The 24,931-nt window shown below is 40.7% G+C and overlaps 1 protein-coding gene across 1 annotated transcript in view; it reads right to left on the bottom strand.

The window, feature by feature from the left end:
- DARS1 (aspartyl-tRNA synthetase 1) overlaps nt 1-24,752 on the bottom strand; it is a 66,984-nt gene extending 42,232 nt beyond the window's left edge. Inside the window, exons 1-4 of the mRNA XM_032782223.2 lie at nt 24,022-24,752; nt 22,161-22,218; nt 12,721-12,813; nt 3,712-3,814 (exon numbers count right to left, since the gene is read on the bottom strand). Of these exons, the coding sequence (XP_032638114.1) occupies nt 3,712-3,814; nt 12,721-12,813; nt 22,161-22,218; nt 24,022-24,087 (320 nt within the window). The 5' untranslated portion in view covers nt 24,088-24,752. The remainder of the gene's footprint in view (nt 1-3,711; nt 3,815-12,720; nt 12,814-22,160; nt 22,219-24,021) is intronic.
- Between the last annotated feature and the right edge of the window lie 179 nt (nt 24,753-24,931).

Below are 24,931 nucleotides of genomic sequence, written 5' to 3'. Positions count from 1 at the left end.
AGGGTGGCATGGTATTGTATTGCCAGCCTTACTTCTGCACTGCTGCTGGCTGGGCGCCCGGCAAACAGCCCCCACTCTCCAGCTGCCCAGCTCTGAAGACAGCGCAGAAGTAAGGTTGGCAATACTGTGACCCCCTTAAAATAATCTTGTGACCCCCCTGCAACTTTTGGGTCAGGACCCCCAATTTGAGAAACGCTGGTCTCTCCATGAAATCTGTATAGTATAGGGTAAAAGCACACAAAAGACCACATTTCACGGGGGAGACCAGATTTTATGGTCTGTGATGTGTTTTTCATGGCCGTGAACTTGGTAGGGCCTTAATGATGGACAGAGGAGCAATGTTGAAGAAGAGACCTTTCCCCTGTAGTGGTCTAAGAACAGATGATAATGAATGATGTAAAGTGATTCTAATTCCATTTTGAAGGCATGTGATTTATTTACTCAGCTAAACTCAGCTCAGCTGCATCATTTAATTCCCAGCAAGAGTTTTTTTAAACCCATTTTTCTGGCTGGTTGACTGAAACAGAAGGGGGCCAAGTTACTTGACCAAGGTTACACCAGTCAGTAACTCATTTTAAAATTAGAACCTAGAGTCTTGTTTTTTTTTCATTGCTAGACCACACGACCTCCTGTGGTACAAATTGAGAAGCGGGGAAAAGCCCAGCAAAGAATTAAAACAAACAAATCAAAAAATCAGCATCACCACCTATACCCTATACTCTCTGGGAAATATAACTCACAAAATATTTTGACTATAAGTTTTAACAAATTACTAATTGCACTGGTTAACATCCTTGTTGGAAGTCTCAGCAGAGGCTTCTAATGCAAATGGCAAAGAGACAAGTACCCTCCTTACTCCTACAGAGGGTCCACTCCAAAAATGGACTGAGACTTTTTGATGGGAAAGTTAGGAGAAGCTTGAATTGATATTGCCCATGGCTGTTCTCTGGACTTCAATTCCATGGCTGTTAATCTAGCAACTTTTATGGGCACTACATTGTTTTCAACAATTCATTTATTTTTTACAAAAATTAAAAGCAGAAGAGTATCATAGATCAATTTACAGTTCAATCTCTTATTAAAAGCGGAGATTAGATAGATATTCCCTTTGTTTACAGAAAGACAAATACTGCATGAAAGCTGGAACATTTAGAATACAATATATTAGCAGTATGTTAATACTGTTAGACCACAGCAGATTATGAAAGTTCTCATTTTTCATATGTCAATACCAAAAAGAGGAACTAGTTTGTTTACTGCCTGTGAGAATTTTTACAAGAATCTCGTTAACCTGATATTAGATTATCGTAGGTTCTTTTTGTAAACCACATATGCATCATGTCACCAGATGTTTAAAATAGTTCTTGGACATATACAAGCTTGCAGACAGGGGAAGCAAGGCAACTCAGAGTCAAGAGTTATGGGTATTCTTTCATATATGTGAAAGTACTATATGAATGCTGAGGTCTACATTCTGCCACAGGGGAAAATCTTAAATATTTTATGAGATAAAGGATATTTCATCAATTCATATTTGGGTAGGAAGAGACAAGTTGAAGGGAAGGAAAAAGACATCAAAAAAGGCAGGAAAGCACATGATTATTATTAATCATTTATTTATAGCATTACATTTGCAAAAGGTAATGGTCACCGGCTCAAAACACTCTTAGCTGGCACAAGACAATGAAGACAACAGTTGAAGTATGGTAAGATAAAAAGGGATTACTGGGAGGAGAGCAAGGTATGAAGAAGTCCTGGAACGAGTTTAGCCGGGCTTACGAGAGGGAGATTGGGAGTGGAAACGAGGATTGGAATTGATGGAGAGGAAATGGAAGGCTCTTTAAAGCACAGGGAGCAGTATGAATGAGGAAAAAGATAAAACAGTAAGCAACAAGGAGTAGGTAGAGCATAGGAAGAAATTCATAAAGTGAATGGGGTAAGATTATGTATGACCTTGAAGGTGAGGACAAGGTGCTTGAATTTCGTGTGGTAAAAAAACAGGAAGGCTGTGAGTGATTAAAGGGATGAGAGGAAAGCAGTAAGAAAGCTACACCAATCAAAACAACTGACTTCCAGGGTGTAGGTAAAATGGTTTTGAACGTAGTGATAGTAAGGAAAACGAAGACAGCGCTAAGAGGAAGATGTGTCAGGATTTAGCATGAGAATGTACATGGGGGAAAGAATAAAGGAAAAAATCAAAAATGATATGGCATTCTGAGCCTGGGCAATGGGAAGAATAGTGGAACTCTATCAATAGTGATTAGAAAGACGAGGAAGAGACAAGCTGGGAAGAAAGTAAGAAATTCAGTTTTATAAAGATAACAGCAAGACATTCAACAGGAGATGCCTGAGACAGCTGAAGATGCAAAACTGGACAAGGCTGGATGCCAGGGCCAGAAGGGTTTATGCAGGATTCATTGGCATAAAGGAAGCCACCAGAGTGCAGACGACTGTATAGACAGCATAGCAGGAGAGAAAGCCCTTTTTCTTTCAAAGTATCTATTAAGTGCTGGGAAGAAATTAAACACAGACTGTCACATGGAGACACAGAACACTTCACTTTGGCTCCTAACACCTGTAAACATCATGTATCCTGCTGGTAGTGCCAACACTAAGTGCCGCCAAACAACAAACAGTGCTGGCTCTGTTTTCCCACTGCCTTGCATCTAATCACCAGAAGCACTGTTCTAACCTTCTAACTCTGCTTCTGGGAGTGTATAGTATAATGAATCCCTCCCCCTTCCCCTAGCACATCAAAGGCTTTCACACTCTTACAGCTAATTACTGGGGGCTACATTCCCAGTCACATGGGTAGTGCCAAGGACTGAACAGCAGCACCTCAAGTGCCACATGTTAAATATATTATTGATTGGTTCTATATCTTAACTTGTGGACATTCAGCTAAAAGACCTGTAAGTTCAAAAAGTTCTACTATAAAATCATCCTTTCCACACAGACATATAAAGTAGCAGATGACCCAAAACCTGAAAGTCCAGTCAACCTTAAGAAAGGAGGGCAAGGAGAAGAGACCCCTTTAACTCACATTCATCATTTTAGCCTTCAGAATAATACAAGCCAAATAACTAATTGCAAACAGCTGTAACACACTTGTTAATTGGAAACAAGTCTAATCATTGCCAAAAAATAAAAAAAACAACAAAAGAGCACAGCTTGAAAGGGACAACAATAAAGAATAAATTAGATCAATTAGATTCATAAAAACAACTCTCAACTTTCTCCCACTCAGTAATCAATTTGCAACATGGAATTTTTTTCAAATAAAATGTAGTTCAGAGCTTATATTTATTCTAGTTAAAAAACATTCTACTAAGCTGCAGATCTGCTACTTAAGGAAGATAAAGACTGATCATGTGCACACACCCCGCCTCTCCCCCCTAACACAAAATTAAAAAAAAGTGACCCACTATGCTAAGCCTGCTAGGTTTTTTGTTAGTTGGCTTGGAAGTAAACGTAGGTTGTCTGTGGAGAAAGAATGCTGCTTCAGCAGTTCAGAATGAATTTCAAACCTCTGTTCTATTTTATCTTTTGTAAGTGTAATGTATTCAACGCAATAGTGAACTGACAATTTAAATAACTACATTTTAAAACAAACGAAGCATTGATGTTAATGTGTGAAAATGGTCCCAACCCCTTGGAGTCATGGTTCCCACCATTGTTTACTTTGACAACAGGATATAATTGCTTACTTACTTGGCAGCAAACTTTACCATCTGCTTGCTTGCATGGTCTCCCACAGCCACAAGAGCCTGCACATTAAACTGCTGCTGACGTAGGACTAAAAAACATTGCTTCCCTGAATAAAAGGAGAAAAAAATGCAGGTGTATTAAGGCCAAGTTACTCAGGATCTTTGTGAATGAAAAATGTTTTACTACTTTGAAATTAAGCCTGAGTTTTAACACAAATGAAACACGGTACATATGCATGAGCATTCGAAATTGCAGATAAGCCAGAATGATCTTATCTCATGTATGAAAAAAAACGTTTTCTATAAATAACAAAATCTGTTTTTAAAGCAACTTGAGTAAGATCACTGATATTTATACAAGATAGAAAGCTAGGACTGAAAACTACAAATCATAAGAGGTCAGAATGATTGTATGAATAACTACAGAGCATATCAGTATTCACTGATCTTTGATAAAGTTACCCTTTTTAATTTTGATATTTTCCAAACAATTCATTTGTGAGAATGGCCCTACTGTTGCACTTGCCTTTTGACACTGCTTCTAAATCTTAATTATTTTTAAATACCAGAAGTTTAGTCATAAGTTTTACTTTTCCTAAAGTTTCTCCCACTTTTATTCCAAGGTTTCACTTTACATGAACTGCAGGTAAACCAAGAGTCTTCTCTAGTCTATATCACTTTAGAATAAGTCAATCAGTCTCTCTCTCTCCCTGCCCCTTCCTAAATTTACTCAGTCACTGCCAAAATTAAAGAATAAATGAAGTTAAAGGCATCTAGGTCACTACAGACTTCCTCTGACAATCACTGAGAGCAAAAAAGTCTTGATTTTACGTCACAGGGACTAAACATCAGTGTACACATACACAGAAAACGAGAAAGAATACTGATTCTGGAGGAGGACAAGAACTTAAACAGTTAAAAACCTGAGGGAAATTCCTAGAAGATCAATTTATTAAATCTAGAATTAAAGGAATAGATAGCAAGACAATGGTAGTAGCTTACATAGAGTACAACAGTGCAGTTTGTTGATTTCTGAAATGCGTCTCTGTCACTCAGGGAAGTGAAACCCACTCAAACCGATTTAATTGACAGTTGCAACAACCTGGCATTTCTTTTCACACTTCTAATGAAAATTTACTGAATTTAATTTGCAGCAAAGTTTATGATTTTAATTGCATTTTGTTCAGACAGAGTGTTAATAACATACATTCCATTGTTTTAATATCCCTTGACAAGATGCGTCAACACCCTTTTAATATCCAGCTCTGACTCATAATGATACAGCAATATTTCCATTAAATTGTTGACAGTGCACATGCTGAAAGCCAGATGCTTCCCTAAAAATTGTCATTGTAAGTTTGTTGGTTAGCTACATTGCAGAACACTAAAATCAACACACTGTCTATATGTAATGGGGTTTTATGGCTTGCTGTACCCGTAAGGGCAGCTAATCAGCAATTGGAACCCTTATTGGTGTCCCTATGCTTTGGCCACTGTGGGTTTCAACTGCCTGGATTCTTAGCTGCTAACTGGTGGTGTGTTCACCTGTTTATGATAGTCAGAAACCTACCTTACTTTCCTTTATTGTTTCAACTATCTCCAATCTGGTACTTACCCTATGACTAGTCTGATACCTGGTGAACATACTATTCTGACACCTCAGTAATGGATGAACCCATAATCAAGGTACACTTTATTTACAAGGGGAAACAGGGAAAGCATATAAAGGGGAAGGGGAAGATCTATTTGGAGTGGGTACATCAGTAACACCACATAACCCACAAGTAACACTACCCCATAGGGTGGACTTTCCTAGATTCACAGGTCCAATTTATTCCACATTAGTGGGCTCCTTAATGTGGAGGAACCCACATATCTTGATGAGTTGTTGCAGGCCTGACGGTACTTGAGTGCTGCAAGGTGATGAGAGTTCAAATTCACCAACCGACCATGACAATTATGTGGAACAGCCTGACTTCTAGTAGTAGGCTTAGCTGCCATCTCTCCCCAGACTCATTTCCAGGAAACCATACCAACTTCCCAATAGGCACCAAGTGATTCCTGTAAAGAGTTCTGACATTATCTTCTTTCTTCCTTCTCTCTGAAGTCGATATACGGGAATCCCAAGTAATTTCTGAATGTATGGGGTTCTGAATGTCCTCTGTCTCCCAGATTGTTCTTCCCTCTTCCTCCCAAGTTCCTTGTCAAAATCTGGTATCCTGGGAGTAGTCCTTGCTCCTTTATGCATTGATCACGTTGAGTCTAATTCTGAGTTTCTGTCTTCACTTCACTGTCTTCTATCTCCATAGCCAGTTGATAGGAGTTCTTCAGTTGTTGCTTTAATTTTTTTTTTAATGTGTGTGTGTGCGCGCATCTGTGTGCACGTGTGTGTGTGTGTATAAATTAAAGTATATCTGTAAGATACATCTTAGGGAGACAAGTCATCTGGAGTCACTCCAAAAAAAAATATCCAAAGGTTGTCTTGCTTCCTTCCTAAACATTAGATAATAAAGGCAGAATACATTAGCATCATTTTTGGTACAATTAAAAACGTGTACTAGTTGTGAAATGTGTTGGCTTCATTTGTGATTTTGAATTGGGCTGAGAGTCCCAACCACGTACAAAATCATCCTTTTGAAATGTTCTGGCTGTGGATTTCCTTGTACGTGATACGGAGACATCCAGGATTACTTTATACCAATTATTTGTAGTAATTCTTTAATAAGTCTACTTTCTGGTCAGAGCAAATTCTGGCATGCCAACCATAGTATGTAAAGTACTTGTCCGTAATATCCTGGCTATATCAACAGCACACACTGATCTTTTGTGGGGAACACCTGTGCATATCAAGTGAAATGATCAGTTACCACTAATACGTTAAGTGTTCCATTTGTTGTTAGGGTCTAAGGACAGAAAGTTAATACACACAAGATATATGGGTCCCTTGTTTTGGATATTAAGTGGGAAGACGGGTAAAGTCTTGAGCTAAACATTTGGCACAATCCTTAAAATATTCCTCTACATTCCTTGCTAATCTGGGCCAACAGAACCTTCTTCTTACCATCTCAAGTGTCTGGTCTATCCCAGAATGCCCTCCTTCATCATGCAAGACTTCAGAACCAGGTCCCTGAAATCTCCTGGCAACACTAGCTGACAATAAAGGTGATGAAACAAGTTCCTAGTCTCTTGACATAATAGGCCTCCTTTCAATGTTTACTAGTCTCTCTCAAGGTCAGTTTGATATCTGGATGTGCATTCTGTATGATTTTCACAGGTCTACCTAGCCTTTTGGCAATCAGGATCACTTTCAGCCTAGGATCTCTAAAGCTGGGCACTGGTGGTATCTTCCTGGTGCAATCTGTGTAATGAGGTAAGATCCAGGTGGGTGGTATTTGCATACACCTCAGATATAGCACCAGGAGGGGCTCTAAGCATGTTGATAGCCCTAATCTGGTTTACAACTGCATCAATAGGCCAGGTCTCAGCCATCTTACACAAAGCTTCAGGATATAAAGTTAAAGGACTGTTATATGTATGGACTGTGAATTTTACACCATAGAGATAATTGTGGAATCTCGCAGTCACAGTCTTTCAGTCACCCACTTTGATGCCAAGAACTCTAGTTTGTGAACTGGACAGTTTTTCTCTGACAATGCTAGACTCCTACTAGCATAGGCAACTGGTCTCCATACATCTGGATATTCTTGGTAGAGAATCCTCCCAGTCCTTCCTCACTAACAGCCACATACATGCTTCTGTGATACTAAAAAAAAAATGGGTGTCAGTGCATCTATAACATCCAAAAAGCGTTCTTACAATTGGGAGTCTCCCACTCTCCAAAGGGTTGCCTCTGTAGTAGTTGGCACCTACATGCAGAGCCCAACCTTTTCCTTTAAGTTTTCATTTAAGGGTTGACAAAAGGCAGAAAATCCTTCTACACATAGCCTATAATAACTTTAGAACCTCAAGATTCTTTCAAGATTTTGGTCTTGGCCATGTCATCATGGCTTCCAGCTTATCTGGATCTGCAGCAACTCCATTTTGAGAGACAACATGCCCTATATACTTACTTTTTCTTGACAAAACTGACATTTGTTTGGAGAGAGTTTCAACCTTTATTCCTGCAGGCAGTCCAACACTTTCCACAAGAGTTCTTCATGCTCTTCCAAAGTGTGCATGAACATTACCAAGTCATCCAGTTACACTAGGACTTCCAGAAAGTTCACGTCACTAACTATTCACTCCACGTGTTCAGGGCCCCTGATACTCCCTGGGGCACTTTCAGAAATTCGTAGAATCCGAGTGGACAGAGGAAGGCTGGTTTTTTATACTGGGCAGTTCCATGGGTATCTTGATAGTATCCGTTTCTCAGACCCAAAACAGAAAAGCGATAGCTTCCTATTAGGCAGTGTCAGGCATGATCACTCTTGGGGTAGCATACTAGCTAGGGACTGTACATCTATTCGAAGCATTTTAAGCTATGCACGTGTATATCCCCATTCTTTTCTTCTAGCCACAACAAATGCGAACAGATAAGGACTTCTGGAATTCCTGACGGTTCCTGCAGACTTCCAGCCCCTAAATACATTTCTGAACCTCTTCTACATCAGCAGATACTAGCTTCCTTGATCTTCCAGAGAACGTCCTATCATCATTCAAACAAAAGCGATGCTCAACTCCCTTAGCACAACCCATGTCCCACTCACAAGTGGAGAACACTTGGGCTCTCTGTGCTAGTTTCCATTTCAATCTCTCTTTCCACATTGGCAGAATCAGGGAATTCCCGAAGTTCAACATCTCTCGGTCAAATATCAATACAATCTTCTTGCTAGGGACAGTATGGGCCACGGTTGCAGCCAAATACCCCTGACTTAACACATTTCCCCAATGGACAGTGTCTGAATGCTTACTTTTGTTAGCGATCGGTAGCTTTACTGACATTTTTCTATGAGATTACATTTTGGTCAAATCTAATGGCTAATTACAAGAATATCATCATAATTTTACTATTCTGAATTGCATTGCATACACAAATATTCTCAGTTCAAATTATGCATTACAGTACTTCAAAATTAGAACTGCAGATTTAATTTGCAATAACATAGCTCTAACATGCAGCTGCAGACAATTTAAACAAGTCTCAACAGATAAATGGAGAGCATCTGATACACATTTTGTTTGAAAGAAACAAAACAGTCAGTGCTAATATGAAAATGAAACAAGCACCAAAAGGTACTTAAAAGTTAACATCGCAATGATGTGAACACTAAAGACTTTTTACCCTATTATGTTGACTGCAGAAGTTCTACTCAGTATATTTGATTTTCAGAAAACAGATCACAAAAAAATTCCAAACCTAATGGATGGAAGGCAAAAACAAAGGAGACGAGTAGGTATATAGGGATGAGCTAACTTGTTTGTAACACAAACAACATTAAGAGATTGCTGTAAATTAAAGTCTTCACAGCTTTACAGTTAAACAGAGCACAGCAGAGGTAAATGTACTGTGTTTTTTGTTTGTAAAATATGCCTCCACAAGCTAACAGTACAAAGACAAATCTACTTCTTTTCAGTGATATATCTGTATTTATGAAAGATAATCCTCCAAAGATAAATTATCCCTATTCTATACCCATCAAGTACCAATGTTTTGTAATTGTTAATTTTTACTAAAAAAGAACACACCACGATGGAGTTGCAAACAAAGAAAGGTGATCAGATAAAATAGATATTGAGAAATGTTGGTTTAGGGTTTAAGAAAAACATACAGTTCAGAACAGATACATAGTAATCATACTAGTAAATATTCAAGGAGAAGACGGTAAACTAAACGGGAGGACATTGATTTGCACAGGTTAGAAACAAAAATGTAGCAGTTTTACTAAAATCAAAAGTGAAAAGTTGTTTGCTACAGACTGATGGGAGGCTGCATTACAAAATGACTCCAATATTTTTGTCACGAGCAATGTTGGTTTGGCTTGTTAGTATACTCCATAAAATGTTCTCTTTTCTCGTATCAACTATTTCTAATCACACAAAATGATAAGTGATCAAACAAATTTCATTACTGGGGATGATTAAAACAGCACAGTTAAAAGAAAACAGGAAAAATCTGAACTTCTTCCAGAGGACTAAACCATGTGAAACAAAATATCAAAGAGGAGTCATGATCATATCTAGTTCAAGATTAGATGCCTTTTGAGATGAGACAAAGGGAAAAAGAAAGCATCAGGATGCAAGAAAAATATTTAGGTTTATAGTTCTTTTCATGTATCAAAATCTTTTGATGTTCCTTAAAACTTAAAGTTCATAACGAGCTTTAACAGCCTACATTCAATCACTTTCACATGTGGAAATAAGGTTTGTCCATAATAAGAACGTCAGTGTTCAAATCAGATACTGTTATAGCCAAGACAAAGTCTCACTAAAAGATATGGGTAAAAAATAATATAAGGCAGCCCAATGCAAGAGATCCGACGTAAGGAAAAAGGTTTGTTTTGAATACTTGTTAGTTGGTTGGAGTTGTTAGTTGGTTGCAGTAGGGGAGAGCCTAGGATTTACCTCAGCTAGCTAAAACATATTACCTGCCCTGTCTAAACTAGGATTTTAAAGCATATCTTTTTTCCTAGTGAAAATAAGACCTTAATATCTAAGATGTTTCCCATATAATATGTTCAGGCCTCCATCAGTGTAGCGTGAAAAAAAAAAAAATCTTGCAATAAGCTGTGCCAAGAAATCTGGTTTCAATCTTGTAAGGTGTCATATTTTCTCATAAGCCTCTATATAATTACTGCATCTCTCAAAATAGAACAAGGGCTGCGAAAAAAAATTAAATATTTTCTATTAAAAAATTGAATGTTTGTTTAATGCCCCCTCTACCCATTCTCCACTGGAGGGGAAAAATGAGAAAAGGAAGGAGGAAGCAGAACCAAAAGAACTGACAACTGATCATTCTTAATTTTGTTTAGATGAAAAAAATTCAGATGTTTTCCATGTTGTTCAAAAAGAAATTTTTCTCTTTAGACAAGCTTTTTGATTATAAAAATGTGACCAACTCTAAATGTAACATTGTATTCATTTGTGGATACAGAAAGACAAATGATAAATTCTTCTCTTCACTTGTGTTCTTCAACTCTAAGGACCCAGGACTTAGGGCATAGTTATGTCAATGTAACTAAATTGGCATAACCCCATAATGTAGATGCAGCCAACATCAATGGAATGGGTTTTTCTGTTAGTATAGGAACTCTACATCCCTAAGCGAAGTCAGCCATGTTGACATGCTGCATCTACACTGGGGATTAAGTTGGCAATGCTATCATGGTGCTGTCTGCACCCAGACTGTCCCGAACAGAATCCTCTCATCCCACCTGGATCCCCCCTGGTTGAGCCTGCCTGCCCCACACCTGATGCACCTGGCACAGAGCCGTGGCTGTTTCTGGGGCAGGCTCAGGCCTTGTGCTATATCAGCGTTGGGTGCAGCCTCACCGCTGAGTCCGTGTCCTGGGGGTAGGGAGGCTGCAAGGTGATCTCCCACCTTTGTGCAGCCCCTCCTCACTCCCATGCTGGAGCCTCTACATTTATTTATTGCCAAATAAAACTTGCAGAATTTTGCAGCATTTTAAAATATTGTGTGCAGAAATTTCAATTTTTTGTCAAAGAATGCACTCAGGAGTACAATTAAATAACTCAAGACAGATCTCCCTAAATTTAACTTTTTTAAATGAGAACAAATTAAAACTTTTAAAAACCATATAAAGAGAGAGTCTAATTGTCTTAAGGTTATTTTCTGATCTGAGGGTAGGACTCTGACAAAGCAAGAGAAACCAGAACAAGCTCTCTCTCCCTTTCATTCTCTTTTTATTCTCTCTCTCTATCTCATTCTCTTTTTTTTATTATCTCCACAGAAAGATTAACTAAACTGGTTTCTCAGGGAATTTTTTGGACTGAACTCTTCTCCCCTCTTTGCCTTCTGCATTTTTTCCTGTTCTCAGATTACTATCGTGTAATTTCTGAGGACCGTTTTCTTTATGTTCTTTACTCAACAAATCTGGGGAGGACTATCAACTCTCAACAGAATAGACAAAAACAGCTGAAATCAGCCCAACAGTTGTCATTGTCTGATGTAACCTGAAAGGCCAAAGCCTATTTCAGTTTCCACACTGCAAACGGATCTCAAGGGAGGACTTCTGGTTCCAGTGAAGAAAAATGGCTGTCAGCCTTGTGTGACAGCCCATAGTACTCAGGACCTACAGAGGACTTTCCCTTTCTCTCAGTTGAGAAAGATGATTTTTTTTCGTTTGTTTTAATTTGAAGTTCTTTGGTAATTTGAAACTAAAATGGTTTGGTTTCCTTTAGAGGACAAGATGGCAACAAAAACTAAGCCATAAATTAATTATTCTGCTTGCAGAGTGATTTTGGTCTGTGCAGCAATTTGGAATCTGATTCAGTTTTGCTTAGAAATCTGAATGTTTATGTAGCCATGAAAGTATGTTTTTAAACAAATCTCTAAAGTTCAACTAAAATAGAATGACTAAGACTGTCTTTTTTAAAACTCTTGGATACCGTTTGCCTACAAAGTAAACTTAGTAAAAGCAATGCTACACACAGCAAAATGTGCTATTTCAATACAGATTCCAGTTTAACAAAGAACAACCTCAGAGTCTCTCTTCTCCCAAACATTTTATGTGAGGGGAGGGCAGGGAGAGAGAGAGAGAGAGAGACTGCTACTGTCTCTAATTATCACATAGGGCAGCAAGATGGCAGCTGCCATACTCTAATTTGTATTGTTTTTATGACAACTAAAATTTAAATGTGAAATAAGTGCCAATAATTGTTTTGAAAAAGGATAGTGAAATTCTGGAAGTAAACTGGTATTTTCTTGTGACACATACATAAGTAGTAGAAGTTTTATAATGTTGCTTTTCTCTGGTGAAGGAGACATTGTAAGGAAAATACAAAATACTCAGTTTATTGTAAAACCAAAACAAGAAAAAACTTGGATGCATCTCACCTTTAGCTCTGCTTGTATGAATCCTGCCACGAACCCAAACCACTTCATCAGCTTTCTCTACTGTCAAGTCATTTATTCGAACCAAAACTCGATCTGTATCAAATGAAAAAGTTATTTTGGTATGCTGATCTTAATATAAATATTGTTTGTCATTGCATTCCAAACACTAGACTTCTCTACAGCACTTGCTCATCTTTGTATGACAAAACCAAAACCATTACTCATTAATGGGTGTTAAAAAGCACTAAAAACACCCCAATCCCATTTGCAACATGCCATAAATTGTTTGGATCAACTAGCTTCAAGATGGTTCAGCCTAGTTTATAGGTTGACTTGGAATTGTCATTGGGGACGAGGTCTAAATGAGTTTAGAGATTAGAAGTAGTGTAGGTAGAAACTCATGCTGAACATCAGTTTCCAAACTCTGTTAATTAATTAATGCTTTTACAGCCCTTTGGAGATGTAAAACCTTATAACAGGCAAATTATTTTGCAGGTGTACTTGCAAAAAAGCATGAACCAGAAACACTACAGAGCTATGGATGGATCCATAAAAAATTCTACATGAGCAAACCCAAACTTATATAACTCAATACTGACATGGAGGGCCTAAATAACTTTAAAAATACGGTCCAGGGTGCTGTGGAAGAACAGGGCTTATGCCTTGCAAGTGCAATCTCTATGTAACATACAGTCTTCTACAGGTGTGACAATGATTGCTTAGAGTCAGAATTCCCACATTATACTTTGGGAGTTAAATCCGTCGGTCCTTTTGAAAACCCCACTAGACATGTTTCTGCATCTTTAGGTGCTTAAATATCCAAAGAGGCTGAATTTTTAAAAGTATATCTACACAGTCCATGGGAGTGAGCCTCCAAGCCTAGGCTGACAGACTTGAGCTAGCACAGCTCATGCTAGCACTGTAAAAATAGCTGTATAGACAGCACTTTGAAGTTGCATCTCAGGCTCTTGAGCTTAGGAGGGGGTGGGCTTCAGAGCCGGAGCATCAGTGCAAACCACACGTTGAAAGCACTGAATATACAGCTTTTTTTTAAGTTCTAGCCAACCCAGGCTCACTCCCACAGACTGTGCAGACATAACCTACAAGCCTAGAAATTTGTATATCATCTTTGGGCTGGTGCTGAAGTGCCATGTTAGATTAACTATAGCCAAATGGAGACTGCGAAATAGAAAGGAAAAAATTCCAAGAATGAAGAAGTGACACTGGAAAACCAAAGGCCACTCTGAAAATTAAGGCTTTGTCTAGATTAGGATTTAAACATGTGGTGTTAGATCACGTTAGTGAACATATGCTAACACACACTATAAAAGTCCAAGTTCCTCCTAGGCTTCACTAGCTTACTATGTGTTATACAGTGCACTGTCTACACTAGACTTCCATAATGTGTTCACTAACATGGTCTAACGATACAAGGGACATTCATAAAGACAATGGTTTAAGTGTCTTGATTGAAGTGCAATTTTGGAAGCAATGCATATTGCTTTTAAGTTTTAAGCCATCACTACTTTGGAATGAAGAATGGAAAGTCAGTTAAGAACGAGAACTTCACTTACTACATGCCTCTGTGCATCTCATAAAACTCTAAAGACTATACGTATCTATTTTTTAAATTCCTGTAAACGGGAATTGTGTGTGGTCAGTCAAGGGCAGAATATGGCCCATAAAGCAGCATATTAAAGTATTGGGGAAAATATTTTTAAAATAAATCCATAGTTAAAGGGATTAATTAACCAGACAACTGACACTTCACACTGCCGCAACCAGTTAATACAGTAACTCCATGAGAATAGCTTTATTTCTACCTGTCTTCTCAATTGTACTTCTTCCTAATTTCTTGGCTGTAACTTTGCTGAATAATGTTGAGCACTCACTTTTATTTTTAAACAGTATCTAATGTTCAGTTACAGTATAAGTAACTTTTTATAACCCACAAATTCTAGCAATAACATCTAATCATTCATAGTTGATATGTAGTTAAAACTGCTACTCATTAAAAGGGATAATGGTTTTATCTTCACAAGAGATATGTTATACCGGCAATCTAAGGTAACACAGAGCTCAATTCCTGTTTCTAGGTTTCTCCATTCAGTGGGATCCACCTTTTCCAAATACCAAATTTAATTTCCCTAACTAGAAACCCGATCATCCCTACTCCGAGTTTCCCTTTCCATCAGAACTCTCCCATCGCTTGCCCACTCCAGGTTACTGTCTGCCATTCTGAACTCCTCTCTGCCTTTGAATACCTTTCACAACTTGCCCTGCAATGGTATTATTCTCTTTTGAGTTGAGATTTAATTTCTGGGATTTAAGTTTTTGGTTTGGAAAATTCTTTTTTCTTTTTTACAACATGAGTACATTAAGATAGTTCTGGGTAACATATATATCATTTCACGTAAAATTCTGTTAGCAACACATTCATAGTTGTTTTGCAGTTAGCACTACTCCTCCAAATAGAAAAGAACTAGTCATTCCTTTGCAAATAATAGACACATAGAAACAAAGAGCTACAAAATGAAAGTACACAGAGGACTCAGAGGGAAAATCTACCCAGCTGGAAAGGGTGTTATTGAGTAACAACTCCCTATCTCTGAATTTCAGTATTGCTATTGCAAATATGCAAATGGTGCAACCTCTAGTTTCCAGCACTTCTAAAAGTTTGATATTTAGGCAGAACTAGAATTACCTTAATTTAAAACCACAGTTTCAAAGCTACAACTTTTTCCAGGAGCTAACATAAAGACAGACTGATACGTCACTCTTTTTACAAATCTCTAATGCATTAGACATGACCAGCAATCTGCATTAAATTAACATTTCTAAAAGTTTACTATACACAGTGGTCCAGCTTTCATCAGACAACTCACATTTTGCTATGAATTTTTATACAGTTAAAAATGAATTTGAATTATTTCACCATACATAGAAAGGGTAATAAAACAAGCTCCAAAGAGAGGAATAATAAAGAAAACTATTTTTCAAGAAGTAAACACTGCTACTTTTGTAGCTTGTTGCTTCTCTAACATTTCTAAAATTCACCCTTCTATCCTCTCTCTGCGAACATGCTGATTGTTCAAGCCAAGAACAATCAGCCTTGCATGACTGTAACCCTGACCCTCATCTCTCTTCAAGGCATCCAAGAAATTGTAGCTAAAACAATCCTTCCTTCATGCTGTCCCAACTATGTCCCCTCTCCCAGGAGTCCCTTTAATGGCTGTCTTTTCCCAGATCAAACTCAAGCTCCACGTCCTCACCTTCAAGGTGCTACACTTTTCTGCTTCTGCCTACACACCAACCTTTATTTCTATTTACTGTCCTGTTCACTCCCTAAGCTGTACCCATTATTTTCACCTTGTTGTTCCTTGTCTCTTCTTCCCACTTGTGCAGCTATGCCTTTTTTCTATACTGTCCACTAAACCCAAAACAGCCACTTCCTCTTAGGATGACAAAAATCCTCATCTGTTGTTCAAAACACACTATTAAATTACTTATTATCCACTAACTCCACTCCAGCTTCTCTTGTGTCTGACCTTATACTAAACAAGGAAAAATTTAACCAATAAAACAAGCTGTATCAACTGTACAAGTCAATCTTTATTGTAAACCAAGCTCCTTCATTCCTCCCCCAAAACCTTTGTTTTTATCAGTGTTTGCCCAATTTAGATTGTATATTCCTAGAGGCAGGGTCTGTGCCTTCTGATATTTCTATGGTGCTGTATAAATATAAAAGGCAGAGAGTGGAAGATGACTGATGAAGGTTGAGTGAAAAAAGCTGAAATTCAAAGGCTGTAAAGATGCAAGTAGTTACAGCAAAGGGAAATGGGCTAAAGGGAGGGAAAGTCAGTTGGGTTTAATTAGCAGTCACAGCCTGAAGCAGACAGGAAAGATTCTGAAGACATGATTTAATGGGATGTGAGAACATCAGACAGCTGCAGGGTTGCCAACATTAGCAGAAGAGAGACTGAATTTATAGAGTTACAAACAGACCATGACTGAAGGAGGAGATGGGTATGAGATCAGTGTAGTAGAGAGGAATACCTATGAAAATGTTGTGTGAAGTAGCAGAACAATTTTGACTTAGACGCTACGTCTACACTACAGGATAAATTCGAATTAGCTTAAACCGATTTTATAAAACAGATATTATAAAGTCGATTGTGCGCGCCCACACTAGGCACATTAATTCGGTGGTGTGCGTCCATGGTCCGAGGCTAGTGTCGATTTCTGGAGCGGTGCACTGTGGGTAGCTACTGTAAAATAATGAGGCCAATAACGTCGATTTGCGTCCACACTAACCCTAATCCGATACAGTAAAATCGATTTTAGCGTTACTCCTCTCGTTTTGTAGGAGTACAGAAATCGATTTAAAGAGCCCTTTAAATCGATATAAAGAGCAGTGTAGTGTGGATGGGTGCAGCGTTAAATCGATTTAACGCTGTTAAAATCGGTTTAATAGCGTAGTGTAGACCAGGCCTTAGATTTGAGGAGAAATAAGAATCCATGAATATAGTGGGATGATAATAGCCCTGTTTCCTAGACTGGGAGAATAAATTGGTTGTATCATTCCATACCTTTCGGGCTAATTATCAAGTGACTATTGATTTTGGTTACTCAACTAAGATGTCTCAAAACGTGGGCACTAAAAAACTGAAGTATTCAAAATCGCTTTTGAAAATTTATGCCACTAAATTTAAGGAGAAGCAATTTCATTAAACAGGTTGGGAAGTGACTGAGGGTCAAAGAAGGATGTATTCTAGTAATGTTCCAAAATAATGAACAAACTTAAGACATGAAATATGGGGAAAAAATATGCCTGGGGTCAAGGGAGCTAAGTAAAAACCCTAGTCAAAAACAGCCAAAGACACAAGCCAAAAAGGACTTTTTATCCAGGTGAACAGACAGTTTCAGAATCTAAACTTAGAGTGGGAAGTTAGTGGGGAGTTAGAAGCCAATGGATAATAAAGACAAAAAGGAAGGCCTTGACCTAAAAGTGATAGTCAAGGTTAAAGATTATACCACCCCCTCAGGAGGAGATGGTCAATTTCTATGGTTCTTGACAAAAACCTAAAGGCACTTCATAGGGAAAAGCGAAATGAGAGACACTGGAAAGGAAGTATTCAAAGAGGAGTGTGCTGGATAAATAGCATGAGTAACAGTATTCAACGTCACACTGAGATCAAGTAAGATGTGTAAAGACTAATCCATAATGAGAGGCAAGGAAGAGACAATATTAGTACTCCACAGTTTACCATATTAAGACAATTAGATGTTTTTATACTGTGCCCTTCCGACACACAGTGATCACCAAACACTTTCTTTAAAGTACAAAAGCTTTTAGCAGGGAAATGATGACATGGTTCAACTGTAGGGAGAAAGATTGTAGGGCAAACTACAACTGTAAGGACTTGTGAGAAGATCTGAGCAGCTGAACATGTAGACAAGAAAGTACTTTTCCACTGTTTTTCTTGTAAACGAATATTGTTTCTCCTTATAAATCCAACTTTTCTAAGGTATGTTGATTCTGTGGACCTTGTAATCTGAAGAAAACATTTTCAGATAAGCATATACAAAATGTCCTATTTTTCAGTGAGGCAAAATCCACAAATCCTCAGACTGGGATTTTAAAAGTAAGAGAATTTCTGGGGGTCAGGGTATTAATTTTGATGAACTAAACAAAGTTTTCTTTTTTCCTACTTGAACTCATCTACTGAAGAACTACAGCACCAGGCACTATCCTGCCAAACCATAGGTTGATGACTATATGGCCCCGTTACAGATGTGTCTGTAAGACTCTTTTGGGCAAGAACATGGCTATTTATCTTAAGGAGTCTGTTCTAATTCATGACAGAGGAACCCTATTCCATGGTTTGTATGTCTTCAATATACATCATTTAATCCACCTGGAAATTGATGGGTTTGCAGGTCTTGCCATATTCTCAAGGATCATATAGGAAATCTAGCATCACTGGTCTGCAATTTCTTCTCATGTAAGGTAGGACAATCTGTCCCTTATGTCATGCTTTGTTTAGGATGATTCCTAAAAAAATGTGTTTCTCTGTAGAATGGTCTGTATTTCTTCCTGTGCTGTCTAGTCACTGTCTTTTTATTTATTTATTTATTTATTTATTTCTGTTGGTGTCTCTGCCACTATTTTACCCAATGATTTTCTAAACAATTTCTAGAAGCAGTTTACCCTCTATGATGATTTTCCACATGCAAAGCCACATGACTACATATAGCATGTTGTAATTCATGACTCTGGTTGAGAAGGGGAGTGTGTCCATATGGACGTCAGAGAAGAACAGTTACTATAAACTTTTTCAAGAAGGAAGCACCCAAATTATGGGCTCTCTTGTCTTGAACGGTAGTTCCTCCAAGACTGTGCAGGATACCATGGAGTAGATACCATGGGGCAGATATTGCTGACGCTATTAGGGCCAAACCAGTCTTATAATTTCCTTTAAGCAATAAGACCCCTCTTCTGTCAGTGGAGTCCTTTGGTAAGAGGCCTCCCTTCCTATGTTGCCACATTCTAAACTAAGAATGAGAAAATGGCATCTACCTTGGTCTTAGATTTGTGATTATAGAGTTTCCTATCTTCTTCTGTGAGTTGTTTTGTTTTGAGGGGCTTTCCCACTCAGATCTGACTACCTCCTCCAATACCAAGTGGAATGGATTTTGACACTGGCAATGCTCGATACTGAGAACATTTGGGGGGGAGGAAGAGGGGCAGGAAAGGGCCCAGATGCAGGCAAGTTTGCAGAGCTAGAGTCAGGGAAAGAAGTGCTAGAACATGCCACAAATCTGCCTGCATCAAGAACACAGAAATAAGGGGCTGGGATACCTATACCCCACTTAATGGGGGAGCCCCTGCTGGAGTCCCAGTGTTGCATACTAGGAGAGGGGGGCTGTAAGCTGGGCAGCTGCAGAGAGAGAAGCTACAGCCGGGATGCCAGGGCTTTCCACAGACAGCAGGGGTGCTGGGGGCCCATGGAGCTGCATAATACCCCACACTGCTGCTGCCCTGCTCACAGCTTCCCTCCAGACCCACAACAGGTAGAGGGACCTGCCCTCATGCCCCCCAGATGCTGCCCTGCCCACAACCCCTCCTCCCCACTGAAAGCCTGGCATCGAGGTTCCTGTTCCCTATCCATAGGCAGTTTTGAAGGGCCTCCAGCCAGGGAAGGCACATCCCAGCACTTCTTTCCCCAACTGCAGCCCCACAAACCTGCCCTCTGCTTATTGGCAACTGCTGCACAATGGCAACTTTTTGCTATTAACCAAGAGGTTGCTAATAAGCAGAATCTATTGCATTTCCCATAGCTCCTGCACTTTCCCCCTTTACAGCATTTCTGCTGGGGTTTCTTTGGATTTGAGATCTCTGGTGCAGGGTCTTCCCTGAAAGGCAAAGAAGAGTACTGCACCTTATCAAGGTAAGGAGGTCCACCAGGCTGCTTGGTGGAAGGTCTGAAACTAGCAGGAGGGAGCTGCTCTTGGGACTCTGTTGTGGTGCAAATCTCCAAACCAAGCAGCTCTGGAACACCAGATCTGCTTGCTGGGGTAGTCAGCATCCCCCTGGAGAAGGGCACAGGAAGAAAAGCAGCTTGGGCAATCCTTATGGAGTTGGCCTATAAACATGTATCACCTTTTCTTTGTTAGTATATCTTGATATGTCAGTTCCTTGTCCTTCGGTGACCCCATATAGTTTGTGCAGAGCTGCAACCACCAGCAGTGGCTATGGATGTAGTATCCAGCAGCTTCCTACAGCCTTTGGATTCTCTGGCTTGAGAACAGCAGCCGCATAGGTTTGCCACCCCCAGTATGTACCCATAGGTTTCAGGCGGGCTTGTACATGGGACAGTTCGCCTGTGCTGCTGCAGCTACAGTATTATTTTTATTGTGCTAGTTCAGATGAGTGCTTGGACAAGCATCTGTATGCAAGCTGGGACTCACCTTCCCAGCTCATAATGTACATGTAGCCATTGATCCATTTTAGGGAGGCACTGCTTGCTGCTACTCTTGTGGCTCTTTCTCCTCCCCTCTTCATTTGCTTGCCTTGCTCTGCATTTCCCTGAGGAGAACCCACACAATCACTTTCTTGGAGAGACAGCAACTGCCAAGTCTTGGTCTCTCTGCAGAAAAGGTAAAGATCTCCCTTTACACAATCCATTATGGAGGATATGTACAAGGGGCAGGTTTTTCCTGAAGTTTTACTATTTTCTGCCATAGTTTCTTGCATCTAAGGCTATGAGCAGAGACTAGTCCAGTGGTTAAGGTGCTGGATCACAGGAGACCTGGGTTCAGTTCCTCATTCTGTCACAGACTGTGCGACACCTTGGGCAAGTCACTTAAGTCTCTTTGTACTTCAGAACCCAATCTGTAAAATGTGAATACTTCCCTATTTCACAGCGGTGTTGTGAGAATAAAGATGCATGTTTGTTAGGTGCTCATGTACTGTGATGAGGGCCGTAAGTACATATATAGTTATATGGCTAGTTAGCTGCTGCAATATCTCAACAGAGTGCTTACTCCAAACCAACGGAACAAATGCTATTCCATTTCCTAGGACTTGCTGAACTAATTTAAATTTTACTAAGTCAGTTTTAGAACAGTAACATTGTACAAGGCAATTTTATTTTAATCCTGAGAAAGAGTCAAGCCTGCAGCGGGAGACAAAGAGAAAAACTCTTGATTCTTCGAGGGACATTTAGGTTGCTTCAGTGACTGAAAGATCTGTCTCTACTTCCAGTACTGCAAACAAGCTGAATAGGCAGCGTGAGGATCTGTGGACCTTTCCCTGCTAAAGAATTAACATTTTAACATATTAGGCCATGTCCACACTGCATGGACAATAGCAGCATAGTTGTGGCGCTGTAGCTATGCAAACATAACCCTGTGGTAGATGCAGCCTTCAGTAACAGAAAGGATTTTTCTATTTTTGTAGGAACACCATGTTCCTGAGTGATAGAAGCTAGGTCGACAGAAGCATTCTTCCATCAACCTAGCTGCATCCACCTCAAGGGTTAGGCCAGCATAGCTTCAGCACTCGGGACTGGATTTTCATACCCGAGTGTCGTAGTTATGTTGACCTATATTTTAAGTGTAGATCTGGCCTGAGTGACATCCATATTTTATTGTCTAATATTTCATCACTTGTCTTTGCAGATCAATGCAAATGCTTTCAGAGCCTTTAACATTTCAAAGCAATAATTCCGGAGTAACAATTGGAATGAATTTTTTTTTTTTTTTTTTTTTGACACCTGTGATGTAGTAGTATAAATGGACATGGATAGGGAGACAAGTAGTGACAAGGGAGAAAGAAAAACAGTCTAGCAAAGAAGTGTTTTAGTTCAAAACTGGCACCACAAGTATCCAACATTGTATTAATTGTTTTAGAAGTTTGTTTTGTTTTTGTAACTGACCTGATTTCTCTTGTGATTGTATCAGTGGTAACACGCCATATCTCTCCTTAGCATAATCCTAAAAGGTGTTGGAGGGGACAAACAAAAATTATTTGTGTCAAAAAAAATGTATACTAAAGCATGTAAAAATAATTGCATAGTCAATTGGCCCTTGTCAGGACAACAGGGTAATTTAAAATAATTATAGCATTATTTCCTATAAGCTTCCCTATGTGTTATTATGATAGCCAAGATGAGCTGATGTACCACTGACAACTGCTTCAAGATTAAATGCATGGGAACAGGGTATTATAAATAGAGGGATCCCAATCCTGGAATCCATTTTCCCTCTTAGTCCCCTGAAGCCCAAATCTGCAGATCTCCAGGGAACAAAGTAAAGTTCATCAGTTTACTCAGGTGTGTGCCTGACAAGTGAACTGATTTGGCAAGTTTCTTATTCTATTGGAATATTTTGGCAGTTGTGTACATTTAATTGCAGCTAACAGAGGCTTACCAGTTTCTGTTGTTTTTAGTGAAGCCATCTGAGCCCAGAATTAATTATGAAGGGTTCCTTTTTCACATTTTAAAATTAAACAAGTCACTCCCTGGGTACATGTTATTGATGTTTGCCCACATGCCATTATTAAGGTTATGTCTACACTACTGCGGTAAGTCGACCTATGCTACGAGATAATGTAGCTGGGGTCAACGTACCTTAGGTTGAGTTAACGCAGGGTCTACACTGCAGGATGGGGTGGGGTCGATGGGAGACTTTCTCCCGGCAATTTACCTACTCTTCTCGCGGGGGGCAAAACACAGGGGTCAACTGGAGAGTGATCGGTTGTCGATTTGGTGGGTGTTCATTAGACCCACTAAATCGACCACCGGTGGATCAATCTCAGAGCCTCAAGTGTAGAGTAGATGTAGCCCAAGGGTTGGCAACCTTTCAGAGGTGATGTGCCAAGTCTTCATTCATTCACTCTAATTTAAGGTTTTGCGTGCCAGTAATACATTTTAACATTTTTAGGTCTCTTTCTAGAAGTCCATAATATATAACTAAACTATTGTTATATGTAAAGTAAATACTTTTTAAAAATGTTTAAGAAGCATCATTTAAAATTAAATTAAAATGCAGAGCCCTCTGGACCAGTGGCCAGGACCCGGGCAGCGTGAGTGCCACTGAAAAACGGCACGCGTGCCATAGGTTGCCTACCCCGGTTGTAGTTTAAGGTAATGTTTTCTTTACATGCAAAAAGACTTTGGTTTACCACTCCTCAGCTTTGACTGTGATCTCAAAGTGTAAGACAAATGCTTCCCAGGCCACCAGGATGCTACCATAACTCATATTTTGGTGCGGGGACACTGAGGTGTTGATTTGGTACCTGACTGTCCCATGAGAATTGGAGTGTTTCTCATTGCTCGTGAGAGGACTCCGGTCATACACACACCTATGACACAACCCCATGAAGGATAAAAAGCCATTCGTTTCTTGGGGGCTCAGACACTAGACTGAGAAGGGCCGTATAAACACAGAGATCTCCAAATAGAGATGCAGCTGTCCCCTGGGAGGGGCGGGAGGAGCTTCTGTCACAGGCCAACGCCTGAGGCTGGGTATAGTTCCTCTGGGAGCCCGGGGGAGCGGGACGCGAGCACGAAGCCATCTCCGTGGTGTGGGCACTGGCTCCCCGCTCCCTGCCCTGGGGGGAACCTTAGGTACACCTGCCTCCCCTCCCCCAGGGCCTCCTCTGCAGCCAGCAGCCCCCGAAGGCCTCCCGGGGTGGGTAATGCCCCCGTCCCTCACGGCAGCCCAAGCACCCCTCCAGGGACGGGCGGCCCAGCTCCCCGGACCCAGGGCCTTTTCCCTCACACCGCCCGGACCCACATCAGCAGGCGGCGGCTCCATGCCAGCTCGGTCGCGTTCCTGGCTCTTGCGTGCAGCGCTGGGCATCTGGCCGGATCCTGCAGCAGCTTCTGTCCCTTAGCGGCTCCCGTACAGGACGTGGCGAACCCACTCCCCACCCCCCACTCCTCGGCTCTAGCCGCACACACTACTCCCTCCGCTCTGCCGCGTGGCCGCAATGCTTCCGGGCACACAAAGCTCGCGAGAGCGGCTGTCAGCAACGGGAGAACATCTACCTGCGGCCATAGCCTCTCAGAGAGTTCTGTTATCTCGCGAGAAGTGCGGAGCCCGCTCGCAGCCTCCCCTCCCCTCCCCTCCCCTCCCCCGCTAGCGTCTTCTCTCGCTCAGGCTTCTCCCGGCCCCCGGGAGACTGGGGACCATCAGCCCCCCGGCATTAGCTGCGGCCTTGTCCAGCAGGCCGGCACCGCCAGTCTGCGCGCCCCGCGGGCGGGCGGGCGCCCTGTAGCCCCAGCCACCGCCTGTGTGCCCTTAGCGCAGGCCGGTACCTGGGGAATAGCCAGGAGCTTCCGCCCGCTGCAGGTGCCAGCGCCCAGCTGATGCCAGAAATGGAGGTTGTGCCCAGCTGTTCGGTGCCGTGGCTGGTTCTGCTCCCCACCCCCCCAGACTGGGCGGGCTGGTTAGCATGCGAGTCCAGTTTAAATTGGAGTTTCGAGTGTCTACGTTTGGCCTAACGAAGCTCTTGCTGTGTGACTGGTGTTCACCCTGCCCTGCCCTGCGTATTCTGTACTAGCTCTAGTGCGGCTTTGCTCCCAGCTCGAGTCCCTTTCTAGCTCCATCTCACAGAGTTATGGACTGTAGCAGCCGCGAACTCACATATATCACACAAGACAAAATCCTTCCTCGCCCCATGAATTGCAGCATGCAGTTGGAA

Source organism: Chelonoidis abingdonii, chromosome 10, assembly GCF_003597395.2.
Source record: "Chelonoidis abingdonii isolate Lonesome George chromosome 10, CheloAbing_2.0, whole genome shotgun sequence".
NCBI classification, from domain to species: Eukaryota; Metazoa; Chordata; order Testudines; family Testudinidae; genus Chelonoidis; species Chelonoidis abingdonii.
This window is presented reverse-complemented; position numbering and strand designations above follow the sequence as displayed.